The sequence below is a fragment of the Schistocerca nitens genome, chromosome 9, assembly GCF_023898315.1.
Source record: "Schistocerca nitens isolate TAMUIC-IGC-003100 chromosome 9, iqSchNite1.1, whole genome shotgun sequence".
Classification (NCBI taxonomy): domain Eukaryota; kingdom Metazoa; phylum Arthropoda; class Insecta; order Orthoptera; family Acrididae; genus Schistocerca; species Schistocerca nitens.
In genome coordinates, this window is record NC_064622.1 from 328009939 (window position 1) to 328036326 (window position 26388).

Sequence of the window (26388 nt, forward strand, 5' to 3'; positions counted from 1 at the left end):
TTTGCACCCTTACCATTTCTATGCACCAGGAATTGCATCATGGCTATGACTTTGAATGTCATGTACAGTTCTGCCACTGGGTACAAGAGAAATTATGGGATGATGACAGATTTTTTTGCACACGTTTTTCACCAACAGCGGTAACATAAACCGGCATAATATGCATTATTGGGCAACGGAAAATCCACAATGGCTGCAACAAGTGGAACATTAGTGACCATAGGGGTTTAATGTATGGTGCGACATTATGGGAGGAAGAATAATTGGCCCCCATTTTATCGATGGCAATCTAAGTGGTGCAATGTATGCTGATTTCCTACATAATGTTCTACAGATGTTACTACAAGGTGTTTCACTGCATGACAGAACGGCGATGTACTTCCAACATGATGGATGTCCACCACATAGCTCGCATGTGGTTGAAGTGATATTGAATAGCATATTTCATGACAGGAGGATTGGTTGTCGATGCACCATACCATGGCCTGCATGTTCACTGGATCTGACATCCTTGGATTTCTTTCTGTGGGGAAAGTTGAAGGATATTTGCTATGTGTTGCACTATTGACAGTGCCAGAGGAGAAAGGCTGTTCCTCTGAAACCACCTGGCCGACTCATACCAATTCCACCAGCTAAAACGCCTTTCCAGCATGTTAGGATTGACCTCTTACGACGATTTCCAATGTCCGCTAGTGGCAATAGATGGATTATTATTTACACTGATTATCTGACACACTATGCCATTACAAAAGCTGTGAAAACAGCCGAAGCATTCGAGGTATACAAATTCATTGTAGAAGGCATTGTATTAAAACATGGTGCCCCAAGGTTGTTAATTACAGATAAAGGGAAAGTTTTTCAATCGAATCTTGTGACAGATAAACCGTCGGTGCAACATTACTCATCACAGGACGACTGCCTACCACCCGCAAACTAACGGGCTTACTGAACACCTTAATAAGACCTTGGCCAACATGCTATCAATGTTTGTCAGTGTTGAGCAGGGCAACTGGGAGGAGGTGCTATCTTTTGTGATGTTTGCCTACAACACTGCCAAACAAGACACCATAGGATTTACACCATTTTTCCTGGTGCATGGGCATGAGGTAACGACAACAATGGTCACTGTGTTTCCATTACATCTTGATGACATGGATGACGACTACATCTGCCAGGTGCCAACCAGAGCTGAGGAAGCTTGGCGGTTAGCTTGACTCCGCATGTGGAAAGGCTCAAGAAAATGATCGCCGAAGGTATGACATGAGCCACCACCCTGTAGTTCACCAGCCTGGCGATCTTGACTGGATCTTCATTTCTGTTTGGGAGGTTGGTCTCTCTGAGAAGCTCCTCAGGCACTACATTGGACCTTATAAGGTTGTAAGACAGTTGTCTGATGTTACTTATGAAGTTGAAGATTTTGACCCCGACACAAGACAACGAAAGATCAGAGATACGGTCCACAACCTTTGAATGAAGCCCTATGAGGATCCTGCAACCCAGGGTAAATTCAAAGCTCCAGTGACAGGCAACAAGTGGAAAGGTGACAAAGAACATAGGGGCAAGGGAAGTTCTAAGAAGATCACTGCCAGGGTGAACATTAGTCATCAGGAGTCGGAGTATGCAGGACTGATGACTCGTTCCCGGACTAGGGCAATGTAACACCGAGATGCTGTTGTTTTAAGTAGGGAGCAATGTCAGCAGAAGAAGCTGAGTAATACAGTCACCGTAGTGTAGTGGTTATGATACTTCTGTAGCTGTACATATACCGTATGTGTTCTAGCCGGAGGCAGTTTGCTCTGTGCTCTTGTATGTGCAAGCGTTGAATAAACCTTCGTTTAGTGAAGTTAGTGTTCGTCATTCACCTACTTACACCTTCTTCTACGTGACAATATTATTAATAATGATAGTATTACAATGGAAGAGTGCTTGTTTAAAGAATATGCATTTTAGCCTTTAGCACATCACTATTAGTGGCCCCTAGTTGTCAGTAGACTCATTTCAATTACTATTGATATTTCACCATTTCATTATTATTTTTAGTTCATATTAAGTTTTTTATGTGATGACAAGAAATATGCTATCTCTTACCCTACAAAAAGTTTTTACAAATTTTATCATGACTACATGTTAGGTCATCAGTGAAGTCATATATATTATATACTTGCAAAAAATTTGTTTTGCCTGTTGGTGATTTTTATTGTAACCTGGCTACATACTTGCGAGTCATGCCAGATGTGGCACTATATTTCATGCAGTTTGTTATTACTTTAATGGAGTTTGGGTTGATGATAACTAATAGGTGGTTACAATTCATTTTTTTTTTCATCATGTAGCTTGTAATGTTAACGTTACAATACTAGAACTTTTGAATTAGACGATTAATACTGTAACAATATTATGAGAAGGAAAGTTGATAGTCACTATATAGTGGAGATGCTGAGTCACAGATAGGCACAACAAAAAGATTTTCACACTTAAAGCTTTTGGCAAATGGCCTTTGTCAATAACAGACAGACACACACACACACACACACACACACACACACACACACACACACACAAACACAACTCACACACACGACTACGGTCTCAGGCAACTGAGTAATAGTACCTGTATGAGCAAATTTTGCATTGTGGTGTCAGTTGCCTGAGACTACAGCCGTGTGTGTGAGTTGTGTTTGCATGTGTGTGTGTGTGTGTGTGTGTGTGTGTGTGTGTGTGCGTGCGTGCGTGCGTGCGTGTGTATTGCTGACAAAGGCCATTGGCCAAAAGCTTTGAGTAATGTGAAAATCTTTCTGTTGTGCCTATCTGTGACTCATCATCTCTGCTATATGGTGAGTAGCAACTTTCCTTCTCATAATATTGTTACATTCCATCCTGGATTTTCCATTGTTTGACAATAAATACTGTGATCCACATACACACTGCTACTAGCAGCCTCTGGCACTGTTACTTGGTAACTGCTGGTGTCTGTCAGCATAATTTCTTGTATCTGTTCCAAATGTGTATACTTGATTGTATTTCAGCTGCTTACAAAATAGTATGTAATATTTCAAGTATGACAGGAACTACTGTCAATATTCATGCCTTATTGGCATAATTATTATAACATCTTCTGTAACTTTGTTTTTGTAGGATAGTTTGATAATTGACACAATGTCAGAAACTAGTCACCACCAATAAATAAAAGATATTTCTTTTTGCAGCTTATGATGGAATTCCAACCATTTATTTCAGTCAGTTGATATAGTTTCTGAAGGATTCAAAGAAAACTTGGAGTCTTATTTCAAATAGGTACCCTACTCATACAATTATAGTTGGTGGTGACCTCAATCTACCCTTGATATGTTGGTGAAAATACATGTTTAAATTCAGTGGTACTTACAAAATATCATGCAAAAAGCTTTCTCTGAAAATTAGTTTGAGCATATAGTTCAAGAGCCCACTTGAAGTATAATGGTTACGAAAATATTCTTGACACCTTAATAACAAATAATCCTGAACAAATAGTGAGCATCATGACAGATACAGGGATTAGTGGCCACTAGGTCATTGTAGTGAGATTGAATACGGCAACATCCAAATCTATCAAAAATAAATGCAAAACATACCTATTTGAAAAAGCAGATGGTATTTATCTTTTTAGTTGTTGTTGTTGTTTTAGCCCTCAGTCCAAAGATTGGTTTGATGCAGCTCTCCATACCAGTCTATCCTGTGCAAGCCTCTTATTCTCCAAGTAACTATTGCAACCTACATCCTTCTGAATCTGCTTACTCTATTCATCTCTTGGTCTCCCTCTATGATTTTTAAGCCCCACACTTCCCTCTAGTACTAAATTGGTGATCCCTTGATGCCTCAGAATGTGTCCTTGCACTGACCCCTTCTTCTAGTCAGGCTGTATCACAAATTTCTCTTCTCCCCAAGTCTATTCAGTACCTCCTCATTAGTTACATGATATACCCATCTAATCTTTAGCATTCCTCTGTAGCACCAGATTTCAAAAGCTTCTATTCTTTCCTTGTCTGAACTGTTTATCATCCATGTTTCACTTCCGTACATGGCTATACTTCGTACAAATACTGTCAGAAAGGACATCCTGATACTTAAATCTATACTCAATGTTAACAAATTTCTCTTCCTTAGAAACACTTTTCTTGTCATTGCCAGGCTACATTTTATATCATCCCTATTTCGAGCATCATCAGTTATTTTGCTTCCCAAATAGCAAAACTCATCTACTACTTTTAAGTGTCTCATTTCCTAATCTAATTCCCTCAGCATCACCTGATTTAATTTGGCTGCATTCCATTACCCTTGTTTTGCTTTTCTTGGTGTTCACCATATACCCTCCTGTCCATTCTGTTCAACTGCTCTTCCAAGTCCTTTGATGTCTCTGACAGAATTACAATGTCATTGGCAAACCTTAGGTTTATATTTCTCCTCCACGTATTTTAATTCCTACTCCCAACTTTTGTTGTTTTGTTTCCTTTACTCCTTGCACAATATACAGATTGAATAACATCTGGGATAGGCTACAACCCTATCTCACTCCCTTCTCATGACTGCTTCCCTTTTGTGCCCCTTGACTCTTATAACTGCCATCTGCTTTCTGTACAAATTGTAAATAGCCTTTTGCTCCCTGTATTTTATCCCTGCCACCTTTCGAATTTGAAAGAGAGTACTCCATTCAACACTGTCAAAAGCTTTCTCTAAGTCAGGGCTTCCCAACCTTTTCAGCTGGTGGACCCCTTCTTCAGTCGAAAATCCATAGCGGACCCCTAGTCAGTCAAGAGTCAAGAGCACACTAACTTTAAATTTCAGAGCGAAACCCATGGGAACTGAAAGCTTCTGAATTTAATGCAAGTGCCATGTGCCATGTTCCCAATGACCCCCCCCCCCCCCCCCCCGAATTATCAATAGTCTTTGGTTTAGAGATGAATGAAAACAATTTCAAATTAACGATCCAATTTGAATTCCCATTGTACCCAGACACTTACTTGTGGATTTACTTCCTTTGTTCAACACACTATAGCCTGATTCAAATCACTTGGTAATTGACATTTCACACGTTGGAGCTGCCTTCCTTCAAGAGCAATCAACATCACGTCCAAACTGTTGCTGTTGACAAGCTGCCGCTTGTGGTTTGTTCACTTCCACTGTTTGGCAACTGTTGTGTAAGGTGTAAGGAGCATGCATATTTCGTAACGGTTGTGTGTGTGTGTGTGTGTGTGTGTGTGTGTGTGTGTGTGTGTGTGTGTGTGTGTGTGTGTGTGTGGTTTTTCATGAAATCCGAAGAAAAATGTTCAAATGTATGTAAAGTCTATGGGACTTAGCTGCTGAGGTCATCAGTCCCTAGTCACACACGCACACACGCACACACACACACACACACACACACACACACACACACACAAACATATGCTCGAGGGAGGACTTGAACCTCCAGCAGTAACGGCTGCGCAATCCACGACGACATGGCACCCTGGACTGCGCAGCCATTCTGCACGGCTGTGAAGGAAAGAGGCCATAATTCGGGATACAAACACATCACGAAAGAAAAGAGGCCAAGGAATTGCCTTTAAAGACTATTGTGACATCTGTTGTGCAATGTGTAGGAATACATTCACCCAGTTTCCATGGGGCGTTGCAACAGTGTACTGTCAGTTGGTAGCTGGCTACTGGCAGGCGGCGTGGCAACAGTTTAGCCACAGCTGACAACTTCAACTACTACTTGGACACTATATCGTGGCAGTCAGCCTCGACTGTAAACAAATTAGGTAAACAAACAAACACTCTCTTGTTTCTATATAAGAAGACAAAGCATTTCACAGAACGTAAGACTTTTTTCCCAAAGGAAACAATTCTGACAGAGGAGGTTTACCTTTTACAAGGTGGTACGTGAAAAATCCTCATTTGTTTACACTCGCAGCCAGTTACCACAATATAGTGTCAGGGCAATAGCAAGTAATTGTAATTTAAGTATAGGCAGGCCATATTTTTAACTGAGAGGACGGAATATATTATAATGAAAAGAAATTAGCTTTAGAGATAATTTTAATTTGCGTAACAAAAATATCAATTGCAACAGAATTCAATTAACAATTATTTTGTAAATGATAGAAGACAGAAACAAAATTCCTACAGAGTAATGGTTGAGGTACGTTCACTGAGCATCTGCGAAGAAAAAAGCTTTCTTCTTTACTATAGATGAGTCTGTAGGAATAATAATGTAATCCTAATGTGATGGTTGAGGGTGCTTCTGCTGACACAATTTTGAAAATTTGGGTTCAATTCTTGACAACTGGAGACAGATGTCTGGTTCCGCATCTAGACAGCTTTGGTACTTAGTTTTGTGGGCAGCATAGATCGAGAATCCAGATTCACACATGTATGTTGTGGCAAACGGACGAAGTACACATTTTGCCTTTTCAATAAGGGGGTAGCATTTCTTGTCATCCAAACGGATCCAAAAGTGTGAGTAACCGTCAATGTCAAAACTTGATTTAAAGGTAGGGTCTGTGGCAATTTCTATCAACAACTCATATTCATTTGATGATAGAATGTTCGGCTTTTTGGATACAGTGAATGGGTTTGCAACCAATTCTTATTTCTGCAGCTTCTCATCTTCAGCTGTTGGGAAATAATGCTCCAACAATGACATCAAGCTTCGGAGATGTTCCAGGATATGATGAAACAAATTCTTTCCAAACGCCAATGTTTTGTTTTTCAAAAACATCTTGAGAAGAGGAAAACACTCAGCCTCCCCCTCCTCGACACTCTCTGCCCAAAAATTGATTTTCCTCTTGAATGCTCGAACTTTGTCGATAGCAGTGACCTTTGTTCCACTTTTCCCTTGGAGTGAAATATTCATTTCGTTCATTTTGGAGAAAATATCTAACAAATAGGCAAGTATACACCACCAATTTACATCATTAATAAGGTCTGATAATCTAGTGTTATGCTCCAAAAGGTAAGCTGAGACTTCCAATTTTAATTCATACAACTGAGAGAGTGCATTCCCACATGAGAGCCACCTCACTTCTGTGTGGAGAAGCAGGGAACAATGAAGGCTTCCCATATCTTCACACAGTATTGTGAAATGTCTTGACTTCAATGGCCTTGATTTTATGTAGTTAATGATTTGAATGGATTCGTCTAAAACTTTCTTGAACAAAACAGCCATTTGTTTTGTAGCTAAAGTGTAACTGTGCAGAGTACAATGACTACTGCTGCAATTCTTGGCATTTTCTTTCATTTTTGTTATTGCTCCGACTGTAGGACCCGTCATAGCTTTTGTACCATCTGTGCACACATCTATGCAATTAGACCATGAAACTTTGTTAGTCCTTAAAAAATCATCCAATAGATGGAATATTTCAGCACCTGTTGTGTTGGCAGGTAGTAGTCTGCACAATAAGAGGTCCTCCTCAAAACATCCAGAATATTCGTAACGGACAAAAGCCAATAAAATCGCAAACCTTGCAACATCAGTGGATTCATCCATCTGCAGAGAAAATGAATTGTGTTGGATGCGAGAAACAAGAGTGTCTTTCACATCATTTGACATGCCAACAATGCATCTCTTGACAGTATTGTTTGATAATGGCACCCAAGATACAAGCTGTTGCCTTTTCATCTAGCATGCAAGAAACAATATCATTAACACACGGCTTTATGAGATTTTCTACAATGGTATGAGCTTTGCCTGTTTTTGCCACTCGATAACTAACCAAGAAAGAAGCTTTTAATGAATTTTCATTAATTGATTTTGCATGAGTTTTCATGCAATGCTGAGAAGCAGCTAGTTCAGCACTCTTCCTTTTGAAAAAATCAATGTCTTTAGCATGGAAAACCGGGTGAGTACCTTCAAAATGACGGCGCAATTTAACTGGAACCATTGAACTGTTCAGAAGGACTCGCGCACAAATTGCGCACTGAGGTTTACCCTCCTTTGTCTCCATAAAGCCCATTTCTAAATAGCTTTCGTTGTACTTACGCTTCTTGGTTATTCCACTTCCACAGGATATTGCAACCAATGGAGTACATGCAGCATTTTCACATAATAAATCCGGTTGTGGAGCTTCTTGTGATTGTTCTTCCTTTGGTCGTCCTCCCTCCTCATTCATTTCAACTGGAAACTTTCCTTGTTGTGAAGGCGATGGAGAATCTGCACCCTTCTTCAATGATCCTGACTTCAGCCACTGATCCACATTAGAAGTAATAAACTGGTCAAAAATCGACTTGTGAAATAGGTAGTGCACTGACAAAGCAAGTTTAACATTTAATGATGCCTGGGGCCAAGTACGTGGCAGCGAGCGCTGTGATTGGTCGACAAAGCTCACTCTGCGCATGTGTAAAAGGTTTCAGTGCATCTAGCGCCATGAGCTGGTGCACAAACGACCCCCATATAGTTACAAAACAGTCGATCAGAGAAGCTGCATTCTCCGGCACTAAACTGTGTATGCGTTCTCACTTAGGAACCGCAAAGGCTGCTTGGAAATACGACCTGAAGTAAAAGTACACATGTTTTTCATAGGAAAAAAAAAATAGTGATGAATTTTATTTTCACATTTTTATTCAATAGTTTTACTCATTATTTTACACGATTCGGTGATAGGTGGCCGCAGACCCCTAGAAAGAGCCGGCAGACCCCTAAGGGGCCCGCAGACCACACGTTGGGAAGCCTTGCTCTAAGTCTACAAATGTCATAATCATAGGTTTGCCTTTCTTTAACCTATTTTCTATGAGAAGTCATAGGGTCAGTATTGCTTTTTGTGCTCTACGTTTCTCAGGAATCCAAACTGATCTTCCCTGAGTTCAGCTCCTATCAGTTTTTCCATTTGCCTGTCAAGGATTTGTGTTAGTATTGTGCAACCATGATTTATTAAAATGATAGCTTGGTAATTTTCATGCTTGTCAGCACCTGCTTTTGTTGGAGTTGGAATTATTATATTCTTCTTGAAGTCAGAGGGTATTTCGCCTTTCTCATACAACGTGCTCACCAGATGGAAGAGTTTGTAATGGTTGGCTCTGCCAAGGCTACCGGTAGCTCTAACAGGATATTGTCCATTCCCAGGGCCTTGTTTCAACTTAAGTCTTTCAGTGCTTAGTCATATTCTTCATGCAGTATCATATCTCCCTTCACAACTTTATCCATGTCCTCTTCTGTTTCCATAATAGTGCCTTTCAGCTTTCCCTTCTTTGCTTAGGACTGGTTTTCCATCTGGGATCTTGACATTCATACATGTGGTTCTCTTTTCTCTGAATGTCTCTTTAATTTTCCTGTAGGCAGCATCTACCTTACCCCTACATCCTTACATTTTCCCTCTGGCTATTCCTGTTTAGCCATTTTGCACTTCCTGTCGATCTCATTTTTTAGATAATTGTATTGCCTTTTGGCTGTTTCATTTGTTCCATTTTTATATTTTCTCCATTCATTGATTAAATTCAATATATCTTGTATTACACAAGGGTTTCTACTAGGCCTCATCATTTTACCTACTTGATCATCAGCTGCCTTCACTGTTTCATTTCTCGAAGCTACCAATTTTTCTTCTACTATATTCCTTTCCCCTGCTCTTGTTAATTGTTACACAGTGCTTGCTCTGAAACTCTCTACAACCTGTGATTCTTTCAATTTATCCAGGTCCCATCTCCTTAAAATCCTGCCATTTTGCAGTTTCTTCAGTTTTAATCTGCAGTTCATAACCAATAAATTGTGATCAGAGTCCACATCTGCCCCTGGAAGTGTCTTACTGTTTAAAACCTGGTTCCTAAATCTCAGTCTTACCATTATATAATCAGTATGAAACCTTCTGGTGCCTCCCAGTCTTTTCCATGTATACAGCCTTCTTTCATAATTCTTACACTAAGTGCTAGCTTTTATTAAATTATGCTCTGTGCAAAATGCTACCAGGTGTCTTCCTCTTTCATTTCTTTCGCCCAGTCCATATTCACCTACTGCTTTTCCTTCTCTACCTTTTCCTACTACTGAATTCCAGTCCCACATGAGTATTAAATTTTCATCTCCCGTAACTATCTGAATAATTTATTTTATCTCAACATACATTTCCTCAATCACTTCCTCATCTGCAGAGCTAGTTGGCATATAATCTTGTACTACTGGTGTGGGTGTGGGCTTCATGTCTATCTTGGTTACAATAATGCATTCACTATGCTGTTCGTAGTAGCTTATCTGCATCCCCAATTTTTTATTCAGTATTAAACATACTCCTGCATTACCTTTGTTTGATTTTGTATTTATAACCCTGTGATCTGCAGAGCTAGTTGGCATATAATCTTGTACTACTGGTGTGGGTGTGGGCTTCATGTCTATCTTGGTTACAATAATGCATTCACTATGCTGTTTGTAGTAGCTTATCTGCATCCCCAATTTTTTATTCAGTATTAAACATACTCCTGCATTACCTTTGTTTGATTTTGTATTTATAACCCTGTGATCGCCTGACCAGAAGCCCTGTTCCTCCTGCCACCGGACTTCATTAACTCTCACTATATCTAATTTTAACCTATCCATTTCCCTTTTTAAATTTTCTAACCTACCTGCCTGATAAAGGGATCTGACATTCCATGCTCTGATATGTAGAATGCCAGTTTTATTTCTCCTGGAAACAATGCTCTCCTGTGTAGTTCCCACCCAGATATCTGAATTGGGGACTATTTTACTTCCAGAATATTTTACCCAAAAGGATGCCATCATCATTTAACCACATAGAAGAACTGCATGCTCTCAGGAAAAATTACGGCTGTAGTTTCTCCTTGCTTTCAGGCATTTGCAGTATGAGCACAGCAAGGCCGTTGTGGTTGATGTTATAAGGCCAGATCAGTCAGTCCTCCAGACTGTTGCTCCTGCAACTAATGAAAAGGCTGCTGCCCTTCTTCAGGAGCCACATGTTTGTCTGGCCTCTCAACAGATACCCCTCCATAAATGATGACTAACTGAAAACCTCAGCTGCCGACAGGTGTGGTTGATATACCTCGATATGGACATCCAATTCTGAATATCACAGAAACATTAGACAACCTAGGGCAGTGTAAATTTTTCTCCACTATGGATTTGCGAAGCGGTTATCACCATATTGAAGAATGTCTGGAGGACAGGCCAAAAACAGCATTTACGACGCATTGTGGTCACTTTGAGTATAAAAGAGTGCCGTTTGGACAGCTGAAAATGTGTGCCCCGACCGGGACTCGAACCCGGGATCTCCTGCTTACATGGCAGACGCTCTATCCATCTGAGCCATCCTTCACGGGTTGAAACCAAAAAAATGCATGGTGTATCTGGATGACATTACAGTGATGTTGCTGTTGGCTGACTACATCACGTGAATATCTGCTGTCATCGGCTGGCAAGATCACGTGACATGAGCTATGAACGGTTTACAAAAGCGAATCAATATCTAGATTTCAATGATTCAGAAAGTAACATGTGGTGTTTGGTGGAATTCCAATGTACGCTTTCGTAATACGAAAATACGCAGTGTACATATTGCTGCACATCAAAGGTCTTCCCAAAACATGTCTTTTTCCCTGAGTTTCGTTTTCTAAAGTGCCGTGAAACTGTACGCCTGTGTATAAAACCATAACCATTTAAAGGATTGATAAGGGAAAGTATACTGTCACCCGGGACAAAGTGTATTTTTAATTGGGAAATCCGGGAAAAATCCGGGATTTTTTTTTCCTTGTCCACGTATACACCCTGAAAGTAACTCGCCCTGTTCTAGGAACTGCAGTTGCTTTCTGAACAATTGGCAATCACTATCCATGGCTTGTGCCATTTTCCAGTCATCTTCAGTCACCCCTGTTACTTGTAATACTGCCACTTTCCTGCTCAATGCATCAGCATTGGCATGTTTCACACCTGGCTTGTGGATTACCACATAATTGAACTCACTGAGTTTCAACGCCCATCTCACTAGCCTACTCACTGGGTCTTTCCGAGCTGAATGATCCATCACAACCTTAAACCTTCTACCATACAGATTACATCGAAAGTACGAAATCCCATTTATTACCGCTAACAATTCCTTCTCTGTTGTGGAGTAATTTTCTTCCACCTTGTTAAGTTGACGAGACCCGAACACAATCGGATGTTCTTTGCCATCAATTTCTTGCTCAAGTACAACCCCAAGAGTGTGATTAGATGCGTCACATTGTAGTATTAAACTCCTTCGAAAAGTCTGGAAACTTCAAAACTGGATCTGATGTCAGTATCTGTTTCAGCTCTTGAAATGCTTTCTCACACTCTGACGTCTACTGGAAGGTAACACCTTTTCTTATCAACTTAGTAAGTGGCCTTGCTATTTCGGCAAACCCCTGTATGAATTTTCGATAATAGCTTGCAAGACCAATATATGATTGAAGTTGTTTAACCGTTTGCGGAACCAAAAAATCTCATACTGCAGAAGTGAGACGAGGATCTGTCTGTACCCCGTCCTGACTGATAACATGCCCGAGATAATTTACTTGTGCTTGCGCAAAATGGTATCTGTCCAAACTTGTTGTTAGCCGTGCTGCCTCTATAATCTTTTAAACACCTCCTCTAACTGTTCCACATGCTGCTCCACATCTCTTGAAAAAACTGTAATGTCATCCAGATACACCATGCATTTTTTCGGTTTCAACCCGTGAAGGATCCATCCAACAACCTCTGAAATGTTGCTGGAGCGTTTTTTAGTCCAAACGGCACTCTTTTATACTCAAAGTGACCACAATGCTATTTTTGGCCTGTCCTCCAGACATACTTCAGTCTGGTGATAACCGCTTCGCAAATCCATAGTGGAGAAAAATTTATACTGCCCTAGGTTGTCTAATGTTTCTGTGATATTCAGAATCAGATGTACGTCCCCCCACTGTCCGTTCATTCAAATGTCTGTAATCGCAGCAAAAGCGAAATTTTTTCGAACCGTCCAGTGTCTTCTTCGGAACTAGGACCACGCTACTAGAACAAGTCCTATTACTGTGCTTGATTATCCCATCTTCCAGTTGTTGCTCTATTAATTGCTCTACTACTGGTTGTAATTGTTTCGGTAGTCTGTATGGCTTACAATACACCGGAGCATGATTCCCTGTTGGAATACGATGCTGTGTTATCGGTGTAGCAGGTAATGTACTCTGTGCTTCAAACAATGCTTTATACTTTAGTAATAATGCTTCCATACCCGAACAATCATTTCCTCTCAAATGATTTACCTCGTCACGAACTGCAGACGTGCTGACGGTTTGCTTTACATCATAGTCTAGCCTCAAACTATCGATGTCCTCTTCATTCATTAACTCTACTGTGGCTATCACTAATACCTTCGGCAGATCGACGTCATCCTGCCCGAAGTTATCTAAACTCACCGGAACCATAAACTGCCCATTTATGTCCATTACCCATGATACACTCCTACGAATAAAGCAATGCTTTTCGTCTAAAACCTCATTACACGGTAGTGGCTCTACCAAGAATAACCCCTGCTGTGGCACACATTGACATCCACCGGCACCCAGATCAACTTCCCTATACATGTTCGTACTTTGTCACACGAAATCACCTTTAATGCACTTGTATGCAGTTTAGTTGGTATCACCTTAGCTGTCGGTGCACCTTGCTACTCTGAAACATTTGAAACTGCTGTACCCATTGAGAACAAGTTCCCATCGACTTACAGTATATGTTGCGAAAGGTCAATTTTGGCGTGATGTTTAATCAGAAAGTCCAACCCAAGTATTGCTAAAAATCCCTGGCCCTCAGTTGACAACACCTCCATTTGCTCCTGGAAACACACGTTCCCTATCTTAAACTTGAGCAGTGCTGCCCCTAGCGCATCTAATTTTTTATCTGTATCTCGGAGCTTCCAATCCTTTCTTGCCCACGAGGTCCATGCTGACAACTGATACATGCACTCCAGTATCCACTAAAACTCTTCACCACTTATCTTTTATTCAAACCATCAAACTAGATTCCACCTCTTTGTGCACTCCCTAGGTACCTCTTTTTACTGGGAATGCCTCCTGATGGCAGGAACACTCCCTTTTTCATTTAACAGTTTCTTATCTGCTGTATCATTAACCCATTTCTTGGCTTTACACTGCCGTGCTGTATGCCCTATTTTCTGACAATTGAAACACTGCGGTTCTCGACATTGTCCCTTAAAATGACCTTGCTTCTCACAATGGTAACACTCTTTGGAAGACGAAACAATTTTCTTGTCATTGCGACTTCTAGTGGCACTATCCACTTCCTGCAAATCTGTAGCTACGCGCAATGCCGCTGCTAAGTCACTTGGATTTTCCAACCGTATCCGTATGAAAAATCCGGCGAGACCCCTCGCAAAAATGCGTCTAAAGCTCTATTCTCTGCTTCTTTCAATAGAACTTCATTTGCACTCACATCTTGCGTTAACTCAAATGTATGCGCATTCGTTCTCCTCATTCTGTCTGAAAATTGTTCTACCGTTTCACCCGTTTTTTGGCATCATCCTCCCCAATTTTTCTCTAAAAAGTCTGGCACTGTTTTGTTTCCTTAACCTTTGCAATAATCCCTCAGCCAACTCTGTGAACATAGTAGCATCCTTTAACCCTTCGTGGTATGCCACATAAGTCTTTGCGTCACCTACTAACCGTAACCTCACCATTTGCAAACACATTTCATCCAACCAGCCACACAGTCTAGCCGTACTACGTACATCACCAATGAAAACATTCACATCCTCTGATGTTTTATCCAAGAAGGAAGGTATCAAATTAGCCGCTGAACAATCTGCCACACCGCAAAAGACAGTACCCTTGCATTCTACACTATCGCTTCCCAAGCCTGATTGAGTATTTTGCAACAATTGTTGCTCCATCCTCTGCATGTGCTGCTTTTGCAACTTATTTTCTTCAATCAGTTTCTTAACTTGCCCTGTCAATGTGACTACGGTGTTACTTGTTCCGGTTGCACGTGTCTCTGGTATTTTAATTCCTAGCATGTCTAATGGCAAGCCGTCTAGACTTGCCAAATTGCCCCGTTACATTACCATAGAAGCCACGCACATCACAAGTGCTTGGTACAAATTTATTGTAAGGAGCGATGTGACCTGTTAATCCACACACTACACATTTAGATGGTACTAAGTTAACGTGACTGTCATTCCCATGAAACTGCAATAAGTCTATAGGGCTGTTAGGCCTTTCAAGTGACACTCTCACATCCCTTAACGTTTCCCTCAACATGTCTAGCTACACAGAAAACATAGAGAGAAGGCAGTTGCTGGACTCACCCTATTCGGTGTTTCTCAGTTGCTCCACATGATGCTAGTCAAAGTCATGGCGTGGGTGCACCTGACACCACTTGTTACGATGCACGCCGCTACTTGTTACGACTTCTGCACCACTTGTTAGCAGCAGACACAGTGGCTGCACCAAAGACTGAGATGGCGTGGAGTTTTACAATTATTTATTGAACTTTCTTTACAATTTTCCCTTGTCATCACTACCCAGCCCTGCGGGTCCCTCTGCCTGGCTGCTGCTGTGTAGATTCTCCAACAATGCGTGCAAAGCTCGACACTGATCGCACTTAAAAGCCTCAGGCCACCAGTGTTCCACTGAAGCCAGAATGCCCTGTGGTTGAGGTGAACTCATCGCTGTGAGGTCAGCTGCCGATGCCTGCTGCACCGGCAGCTGGGAAGCCATCAGTCGCAATGTCTGTGAGGTCCCATCAAGGACGGACCATGCGCCATGGGGCCGGGTTGCCATGAGGTCTGGGCATCAGTCCCCGGCAGCGCCTGTGACCAATACCGCGCTGCGGCCGGTCCTGCTGGAAGTTATCGCTGTAGTTCGTCAGCCATGGTGCTGACCGCACTCGGGCCAACCTCCAGAGCTGAAGTTGACATCTGGCGGTGAATGGATGGCTCCTGCAAGCTGGAACAGAGTTCCAGAATCGTCACTTACAAAGATTGAACATTTGGACATGGACCACGTCTGTCCTCAGATCTGAACTGCTTCCCAATGGTTTCTGTCTGTAGCTTCCTGAGGTCCACTATTTATATCCGGCAGGAGGAAGTTTTTTACCTTCGGTGGTAGCTTTTTGTTATTACTCCCACAGTATATTGCAGTGTAACTTAGCGTGCTGGCCTCACTTCCCCTTACTCAGCACTCTCCAGGCTTCGCTCGGCACTCGGTCGGTGTGCGTCCTTGTGTCAGCCTGTTGGTAGACTGCTGCTGTCAGAAAGGCTATCTGTGCGTGCTTACTTTGCAACGCCTTGGTTGCCGGTGTGCCTCTGTTTTGCCATTCTTCACTCCGTGAAGCAACACTTACTACATGTGGCCGCAACACCTGGTTTGAACAGCTTCTGTTTGGTTTCATGGCAACTTGTTCAGGAAGAACTAATTCCTGTATTTTATGGGAAAGTCTATTGGGGGATTCTTTCTAACAGTTTGTAGATTATGCTGAGTAGGGCAATTGGAGACAGCTTTGAGATCTGTTAATTTTCTTTCACAGGTTTTAATATGGCTATAATTTTTTACTTTTTCGGTTGTTGTGGTATGTTTCCTGTTAGCAGTGTATCGGAAGAGTCTAGTGAGCTGTTTGTTTTGCATACTTCCCACAGTAATGAAGATACTCTGAGAGAATGCCATCATTGCCTAGAGCCTTACTGGGCTTCATTTCCTTTATAGCCAAAGTAATTTCTTTTAGTCTTAAAGGTTCAGAATATCTTGAAGATGTTAGTTTAATTTCTCTGAGTTTTCCTTTAACTCTAACAGTAACTAAGAAGTCTGCTCAAAATCCTACATGATAGTATATGTGACACTAACTTAACAAAGAAACTCAAAGGCTGTCTGTTGGAAAAGAAACTTTACGGTATTAAAGACTATGTACCCATTAAATAAAATATTTACTCAGTAAATTTGGGATAATTGTTTGGATGTTACCCATTTGTGTGATCAGAATATTGTGATTTAATTTGCTGGATCTTGTTTGCCTCTTTATTTTTTTCCAGATTACTTTTGACTTCTTTTTAGAGTTTTCAATAATTTTGTTATTGTACAAATTTTTACAGCGAGCAATACTTATCTCTATATTTTCCTATAACTGTGATAGTAATGTGTAAAATGTTGAGTAGTTTGTCTGTTTTTAATGGAACAAAGATAGACTGTGACCTCAGATAATACTGGAAAATCTTGTGATATCCAAACACATTTATTTCTTTTTTGTGGCTGACCCCTATGCTTTTGGGAATTTTTCTCCATGTTGCAATTTGAATATGATAGGAAAGTCATTGACTATTTCACTTGTATGGTGTACCGTAGGTGCAACCACAATGGAGGGATATCTGTTGAGAGGCCAGACAAACGTATGGTTCCTGAAGAGGGGCAGTAGTCTTTTCAGTAGTTGCAGGGGCAATAGTCTGGTAGAATTTTGCACAGAGCATAACTTAATCATAGCTAACACTTGGTTTAAGAATCATGAAAGAAGGTTGTATACATCGAAGAACCCTGGAGATACTAAAAGGTATCAGATAGATTATATAATGGTAAGACAGAGATTTAGGAACCAGGTTTTAAATTGTAAGACATTTTCAGGGGCAGATGTGGACTCTGACCACAATCTATTGGTTATGAACTGTAGATTAAAACTGAAGAAACTGCAAAAAGGTGGGAATTTAAGGAGATGGGACCTGGATAAACTGAAAGGTTGTACAGAGTTTCAGGGAGCGCATAACGGAACAATTGACAGGAATGGGGGAAAGAAATACAGTAGAAGAACAATGGGTAGCTTTGAGGGATGAAGTAGTGAAGGCAGCACAGGAACAAGTAGGTAAAAAGACGAAGGCTAGTAGAAATCCTTGGGTAACAGAAGAAATATTGAATTTAATTGATGAAAGGAAAAAATATAAAACTGCAGTAAATGAAGCAGGCAAAAAGGAATACAAACATCTCAAAAATGAGATCGACAGAAAGTGCAAAATGGCTACCGTATTTACTCGAATCTAAGCCGCACTTTTTTTCTGGTTTTTTAATCCAAAAAACCACCTGCGGCTTAGAATCGAGTGCAAAGCAAGCGGAAGTTCTGAAAAATGTTGATAGGTGCCGCCACAACTAACTTCTGCCATCGAATATATGTAGTGCTACACAATGTGGGCACAAAGATAAATACTGGTGCCAAAACCTCTGCATCAGTAAATAAATTAAAAAAAAAAAAAAAGTAGAAGACGAGCTTTTTTTTTCTCCGCCCCGCGTTTCGACCACTGCATTTTCATACATTATCCAACGAAGTAAATACAAATTCCATATTGTTCATCTTCGAATGTAGCAGAATTTCAATGTACTATGAAAATCCGACTGGCAAGACTGTTAGGGATGTTTGTCAATATGGCCAACTCTATGTTCCGAGTTTTTTCCTACCTGTGAGAAGAGATGGTTGCTAATAGGAACCTGATGAAATGTGAATCACATGCAGTATTCTCTTCGCCATAAGAATAATACGAATATAAACATTTTGCCATGTATTCTTTCGTGTTTGCTGCTATCTCATTTAAAATCCTGTCTGCGTAATAAACTACGAAACCAGAGTGAGACAACAGCAAACGCGGAAGAATATACGTATCGTATCATGTTTATATTCGTATTATTCTTATGCCTAATAGTGATACAGTCAGAAATGAAGCACGGCAACTGACTAGATTTTAAATGTAAGATGACTAATTTCTGTGCAGAATTTGATGTACTAAAGAAGCGGCCGCAAAGATTTTCAAACGGAGGAAAATTTTCGCAAAACTCTCATTCAGAACATGTTCTATCATACGCATGTTCTATCATACGCATTTGGTTCTTGTTGATCATTATCAAAGAAAGCCGCAGTGTAAGTAACAACAAATAGCAGTCTCTGGCCATTGTTTCGCTAATGAGACGATTCCTCTTTTTTTTTTAAGCGGCGGTAGCGCGCACAAAAGCAAGTCATGCCGCGAGCGGCGACAGGCCGTAAACACGAACTATCAAAATGCGACAAACAATGCATTACACAGTACAGTAATGCATTTTCAGCTTAGAGTGACGTAAACACCTATAACAAAGAAAACGGCACTTATCAGACCAAAGCAAAATAAGCAATCGATTCAAACCAGACGAAGCACGTGAAAAAGGAAGGGTACCCGTATAAATACGGACGGAGCGCCTGACGCGTAGCAATGGCTACCTGGTAAAGCTTAACTGCTAAGCTTACGACTCGAACCAAACTACTGTAGCTGTATAGTCTTTCATTCGACCTAAATTGTGTCTCATATTACAATGGACCAACTTTGTTTCGATTTGCAGATGCGGCCTTAAACTTTTCTCTCCCCTTGAATTTCGAGTCTCAAATTTCAGGTGCGGCGTAGATTCGGGAAATTTTTTTTTCCTTTACTTCGAGTCTCATTTTTCAGGTGCGGCTTAGATTCGAGTGCGGCTTAGATTCGAGTAAATACGGTAAGCAGGGATGGCTAGAGGACAAATGTAAGGATGTAGAGGCTTGTCTCACTAGGGGTAAGATAGATACTGCCTACAGGAAAATTAAAGAGACCTTTGGAGAAAGGAGAACCACTTGCATGAATATCAAGAGCTTTGATGAAAACCCAGTTCTAAGCAAAGAAGGGAAAGCAGAAAGGTGGAAGGAGTATATAGAGGGTCTATACAAGGGGGATGTACTTGAGGACAATGTTATGGAAATGGAAGAGGATGTAGATGAAGATAAAATGGGAGATATGATATTGCGTGAAGAGTTTGACAGAGCACTGAAAGACCTGAGTCGAAACAAGGCCCCGGGAGTAGAAAACATTCCATTAGAACTACTGACAGCCTTGGGAGAGCCAGTAATGACAAAACTCTACCATCTGGTGAGCAAGATGTATGAGACAGGCGAAATACCCTCAGATTTCAAGAAGAATATAATAATCCCAATCCCAAAGAAAGCAGGTATTGACAGATGTGAAAATTACCGAACTATCAGTTTAATAAGTCACAGCTGCAAAATACTAAAGCAAATTCTTTACAGACGAATGGAAAAACTGATAGAAGCCGACCTCGGGGAAGATCAGTTTGGATTCCGTAGAAATGTTGGAACACGTGAGGCAATACTGACCCTACGGCTTATCTTAGAAGAAAGATTAAGGAAAGGCAAACCTATGTTTCTAGCATTTGTAGACTTAGAGGAAGCTTATGACAATGTTGATTGGAATACTCTCTTTCAAATTCTGAAGGTGGCAGGGTTAAAATACAGGGAGCGAAAGACTATTTACAATTTTTACAGAAACCAGATGGCAGTTATAAGAGTCGAGGGACATGAAATGGAAGCAGTGGTTGGGAAGGTAGTGAGACAGGGTTGTAGCCTCTCCCCGATGTTATTCAATCTGTATATTGAGCAAGCAGTGAAGGAAACAAAAGAAATTTCGGAGTAGGTATTAAAATCCATGGAGAAGAAATAAAAACTTTGAGGTTCGCCAATGACATTGTAATTCTGTCATAGACGGCAAAGGACTTGGAAGAGCAGTTGAACGGAATGGACAGTGTCTTGAAAGGAGGGTATAAGATGAACATCAACAAAAGCAGAACGGGGATAATGGAATGTAGTCGAATTAAGTCGGGTGATGCTGAGGGAATTAGATTAGGAAATGAGACACTTAAAGTAGTAAAGGAGTTTTGCTATTTGGGGAGCAAAATAACTGATGATGGTTGAAGTAGAGAGGATATAAAATGTAGACTGGCACTGGCGAGGAAAGCGTTTCTGAAGAAGAAAAGATTGTTAACATCAAGTATAGATTTAAATGTCAGGAAGTCGTTTCTGAAAGTATGGAGTGTAGCCAAGTATGGAAGTGAAACATGGACGATAAATAGTTTGGACAAGAAGAGAATAGAAGCTTTCGAAATGTGGTGTTACAGAAGAATGCTGAATATTAGATGGGTAGATCATATAACTAATGAGGAGGTATTGAATAGGATTGGGGGAGAAGAGAAGTTTGTGGCACAACTTGACTAGAAGAAGGGATCGGTTGGTAGGACATATTCTGAGACATCGAGGGATTACCAATTTAGTATTGGAGGGCAGCGTGGAGGGTAGAAATCGTAGAGGGAGACCAAGAGATGAATACACTAAGCAGATTCAGAAGGATGTAGGCTGCAGTAGGTACTGGGAGATGAAGAAGCTTGCACAGGATAGAGTAGCATGGAGAGGTGCATCAAACCAGTCTCAGGACTGAAGACCACAACAACAACACCTTCCAACAAGTACTTCATGCTAATTCTCAGTTATGTATAAACTTTAGTATGTATGAATTTTTTCTTTATATTTTAGGCGGTGGCGAGTAGTCATTTAGTGTATTCAATTTTATGCTTTGGCTGTGTTGAACAGAGAGGCCTAGCTTTTCAACACATATATCACGTGAAAGAGCTGCTATATTTGTTATTACATGATCTGTTGCTGAATCTGCTGGTAAAGACACTCTCGTTGCACATTCATTTCTTGATGAGACATCATTGCTGCTTATGATATTTAGAAAACTGCGGTATTGATATCTGATGTTTTTACATTAATATTTACATCTAAATATGGCCAATTTTAACATAACTTGAAAGTTACAGAATAGATGTGGAAGAATAATTTATATGTACTGGAAAATTTTTCTTGAAGTAACACAATTATTGATTTACAATGGAAAATCGGCAATGGAATAACAACAATTTGAAAAGGATAGATTACTACACACCACATACAGGAGGCATACAGTGGCAGACAGGTACACTGAAAAGGATGACTACATATTATTCATATGCCAGCAGTCTTTTTCAATTTGCCTGTATGACACTCAGTGCCTCATCTATGTGATGAGTAACAATCTATTCTTTTCACTTTTGAAATCAGTTAGAAATTCAAAATCTGTGAGGTGCATAGGCTAATGTTGATTATTTTTGCCCTTTATAGATGCTGTACAGAGACTGGGCATCTCCAAAAAACTGGTATAGGAAGCAACCACTTCATGAAGTGAGAAACTACTTTGGAGAAAAAGTTGGACTGTACTTTGCCTGGCTTGGTTTCTATACAAAAATGCTTATACCAGCATCAGTATTTGGATTCATATGTTTTCTATATGGATTAATTGCTCTCCTTTGTAATTCTGAAGATTCTTTCCCGAGGTCAGTAAATTTCGATTCAAAGAAAAACAAATTTAGTTTAAAAAATGAGTATATACGTGATAATAGAGCTAGTAGCTGATAATGATAAGTAAGATTCAGAAGTATGCAAATTTCTGTGGAAGTGATATTATGGTACTGTCCTTTGGATATTCATCTAACAATCCTTCCAGGTCCTATTGACATCTGATTTAGCTCTCTTACATGCCTGTTTTGGCCTTTTTTAATGCTATTGTTACTTCTGTTCCTGTCTGCTTTTAGGCTTCATTTCACTTCATCATATCTTTATTGAATCTTGATGAGAATGTAGGACACAAATATTACTTCTTGGGCCAAGTGTATTTCACAATTTTGTTCTGCCTTTCATTTTCATTGTATGAAAGCTATATTTTACAGTATACAGAACCCTCTCTGAACTTGAGACAAGGAAGCAGAAACTGAATAGAAATTATGTTGTATCTTGTTTTGCTACTGTGTGAATTTCAGTGCAACTGAAGTTCATCTTTATTGTTAACATCAAACACTCTGCATGACAATTGCAAGATGTTTCAATAAGTCTTTGTAAGGTTTGTATCGTCTACTTTCCACAATTTTTAAACTGATGAATAATTATTTCCTTTTGTTGAATTATCTCAGAAGATAATTTCATGGGACAGTGGGAACTGAAAGTTTGCAAACTACTTAGCATCATAGCCTTTAAGCCAATGCGAACAAGACAATTTGACGTGCAAAACGTGGCATACAGTGCTTCTTGACTAATTTTTCTTAGCTTGGTATACAACTGGACCCAGAAGAATTTTAACACAAAACATTTGATTTAATTGATCACTGTTAATGTATATTTTATGTACTAGCAGAACATTTTTAATCTGCAGTTGCATTTTACATGTCTTTGCAATTATAAGACTAATTTAATGTTCCCTGAGGATCTGCTCATTGGTGGCATATAGAATCTAATCTAATATATTTAAATATTATAGGAAAGTTCTGGTAGAATTTAAATGCCCTTGGAGTAAAAGATACTAAAGTTTGCCCATGTAGGAAGGCAGTCCAATTTTCGGCCATTCTGCGTATCCCACTCCACTGGCCACTGGTAACCAATAACGTTCATTCTCTTTCTTAGCAGCTAGCAGCGAGTTACAGCTAGACAGCAATAATCTTGCTTCTAAATGCTGCACTGTTGCCGATCTTTTCGACAACCGAATTATTCATTCAGCTGTCAGTTTATTTATTTTTTTCCTTTTTTTTGTATAGCTGTGAATTTGTATTTGTAAATGTTTAAGTGGGATTTTAAAAAAAAAGTTGGGTGATGGCAAGAAATGTGAATTGCTTTGCAAGCAGGATAGGGGAATTATTTACTGCATTTACAACTTTTTCAAAGGTGAATTTGAAAGCTGGTCTCCTACTGTTGACATTTGGAGACACAAGAATGGACTACAGAACCATGTGGTATTGACAAGAAAACTACAAAGAGAATTGTAAGCAAAAGTGTCAGAGCTGTAGGAACCGCAGAAAAAATTGGTTGTGTGTTGCTTGGAAAGCAATGAAATGGCAAGGAACTTGTAACACAAATGGATGGTTTCACCAATGATGTTTTAAAGTGCTCCATGTGAATGATGAATGCTTGGCATCACAAAAATGTGTTAAAGCTATGCAGGAGAAAACTGGCTTCAATGGTAAGAGCTTCATCAATATAAGAAATTTTAAAATACGTTGGTTCCAGGAATCTTAAGAAAAGATTTTAGTTCAAAGAAGCGACATAGGTGCAGCACAAACTACATCCTATACAAAGATTCATGATACAAGAGAAGGAGGTAGTTCATCAGTGTATTATCTTGATGAAACATGGATCAATTAGAATCATTCCAGGAAGATCTGCTGCAAGATGGTTCTGGCGGTTTTAAAGTGCTCGTAGGAATAGGTTCTCGAATAATTATTGTGCATGCTGAGTCTTCTTCTGGTTTTGTTTCTGAGAATAAACTTGTATTTATGTGTAAGGAAAACAGGAGTGACTACCATTCAGAAATAGATGTTCTCAGTTTCGTGATATGATTCACAATTTTTGTCATACCTTGCTTCGAAATCAGTCATTGCCAGTTATAATTCAACTGTTACAGAGAAAACACCAAGTAAAAAGTCCAAAAAAGTGGATATCTTTCCCTGACTTAAAAAAATATATATTAAGCACAGTATAAATAGATGCATGATGATCTCCTGGAGCTCGTTAACTTATACAAGTCACATGACAGAATGTACAAACTTGACTTCCTTGCACATGAGTGGGACTAAACAGTTTTGCATTTACCCACGTGTCACTGTCAGTGTAGCCCCATGGAATTAATTTGGGCAAAGGATTAAGGCCATGTGGGAGACAAAAACAAACATTCAAGATAACATACACTGAATCTCTTTTGAATGAAACAGTAGACAACATCCCATCTATAGCATGGGCACATTCTGTGCGGCATGCTGAAAAGCTTCAGAAAAAAGAATTTGACAGGGAAGTGATGATGGCTACAAGCCTTGAAAATATCGTCATAAATTTACAATCAAATTGTTCAGAAACACACCGAAATAGAAGTGACAATGGTATTATAATATAGACTTTGGAACAAATTAATAATATTTCTTAGTTTTAAAGACTCATGGTTTAAAAAAATGTGTTTATCAATACATCAGTTGCATACATAATAATAACTTCCTAGCCTTGAGCGTGGCTATTCATCCTGGTGGACAGCTGGTTGGTAATCATACCAGAAAAGCTATGCAGTATCTGCAGCAGAGTTGGTGAATGACATGGCTGCTTTCCTTTCTTTTGTGTTTACCTATTGATGACTTAACAGTCTCCTTCAATCCAAAAGTATTTAGTAATACAATTTAAGTGTAACAGGAAATATGCTGTGGCGCACTGATTGTTTACACAAGTATTCAATGGTGGTACTATCAAATAGGTTCAAATAGCTACTTTAATACATTGATTGAAGTGCTGCCATATCCCGAAGACTATAATCACTTTTTACCACATTAAGTATTTCTGTAATTTACTTGGAGGCTATACTTTTGAAATTCTAGACTCTTGGTCATGTAAACAGTGTTTAATGGAGTAAATAAAATGTATGTGTATTTTGGTCTTTATAAAGAGGTGTAATGTTTGATTCATTTGTTCATTCCTTCACACATCCTTTGTTCCATGAATTTCATGATCCCCTGATGGAGAGTTTTCAGGGGTGTGGAATGAGTTAATTTATACATTAATTGCCCGTTGTAGTGTATTTCTGTAATACATAATACTTGGCAATTTGCCAATGCTAATCGACTAATATTACTAATTATTGAAAATACTTCTAAGTTACTTTTTACATGTTTTTGTATGTTAGGAGAATAACAGCTACTTTGAAAAAATCCACTGCTCCTCCAATTCTAGTACTGAGCTGCTGTTTTGATCTGATACATCAAAACAAAGCATTAATTTAACCTTCATGTAACTTAACATAGATCTGCCTATATAACGGCAGAGTCAAGATCAGTTTAATATAAACTTTATAGTTAGTTTCATTGCTGAAGGATATTATACTCTAGAACACAGTTTTCTAAACTGTGTATCCTGGCACACAGGGACACCTGCAAGACTTGCAAATTCAGAAAGTAAAACAAATGAACAATACGAAACATCCATCTCTTCATTCAGTTTAAACATAGGTCACATATTAAATGAATGATTGGTCTGTTGAATTCCACTATTTTCTGCATGTAACATCCAACTACAGGGCTAGACATCTCTCTTCTGCTGCTGTACACATATGCTTTCTATTGATCCATGTCTTAGCAAACTCTTCAATAGTGGGAGTTTATACAATTTTTCTTCAGTCTGATTCTTTTGTATTTTGTGATGTGTCATTATTTTGCTCCTTCAAAGTGATATAGTTTACACAAATAATCAGGAATGGATAAATTTACTGTCAGAAAGTGACCTTTGGCAGTTTATAGAAAGTTAGAGCAACAGATGAGCAATGTGTCTGAAAGTTCAGTAGATACAGAACAAAAACTAAATAATGTTTCTCAAACCCATGTTTATTCCATGCCATCAAGCAGCAGAAAGAACATCACAGTTAATGAATTAGTAGTAATGCTGTATAATGAAGAATACTTAAAAATGGGGTTCACATGATTTGGAGATGAAAGATGTCCTATGCTGAGGTGTGTGATATGTGGAGAAAAACTTTTCAACAAAAATATAGT

General features: G+C 39.6%; 1 protein-coding gene across 2 annotated transcripts in view; it reads left to right on the forward strand.

Annotated features, from left to right (window-relative positions):
- Window positions 1-26388, forward strand: part of LOC126203809 (anoctamin-5-like) — a 288957-nt gene that overhangs the window by 93822 nt on the left and 168747 nt on the right. For both annotated transcript variants that reach the window (XM_049938177.1, XM_049938176.1), the window contains exon 7: window positions 21941-22152. In XM_049938177.1, coding sequence (XP_049794134.1) covers window positions 21941-22152 — 212 coding nt within the window. The remainder of the gene's footprint in view (window positions 1-21940; window positions 22153-26388) is intronic.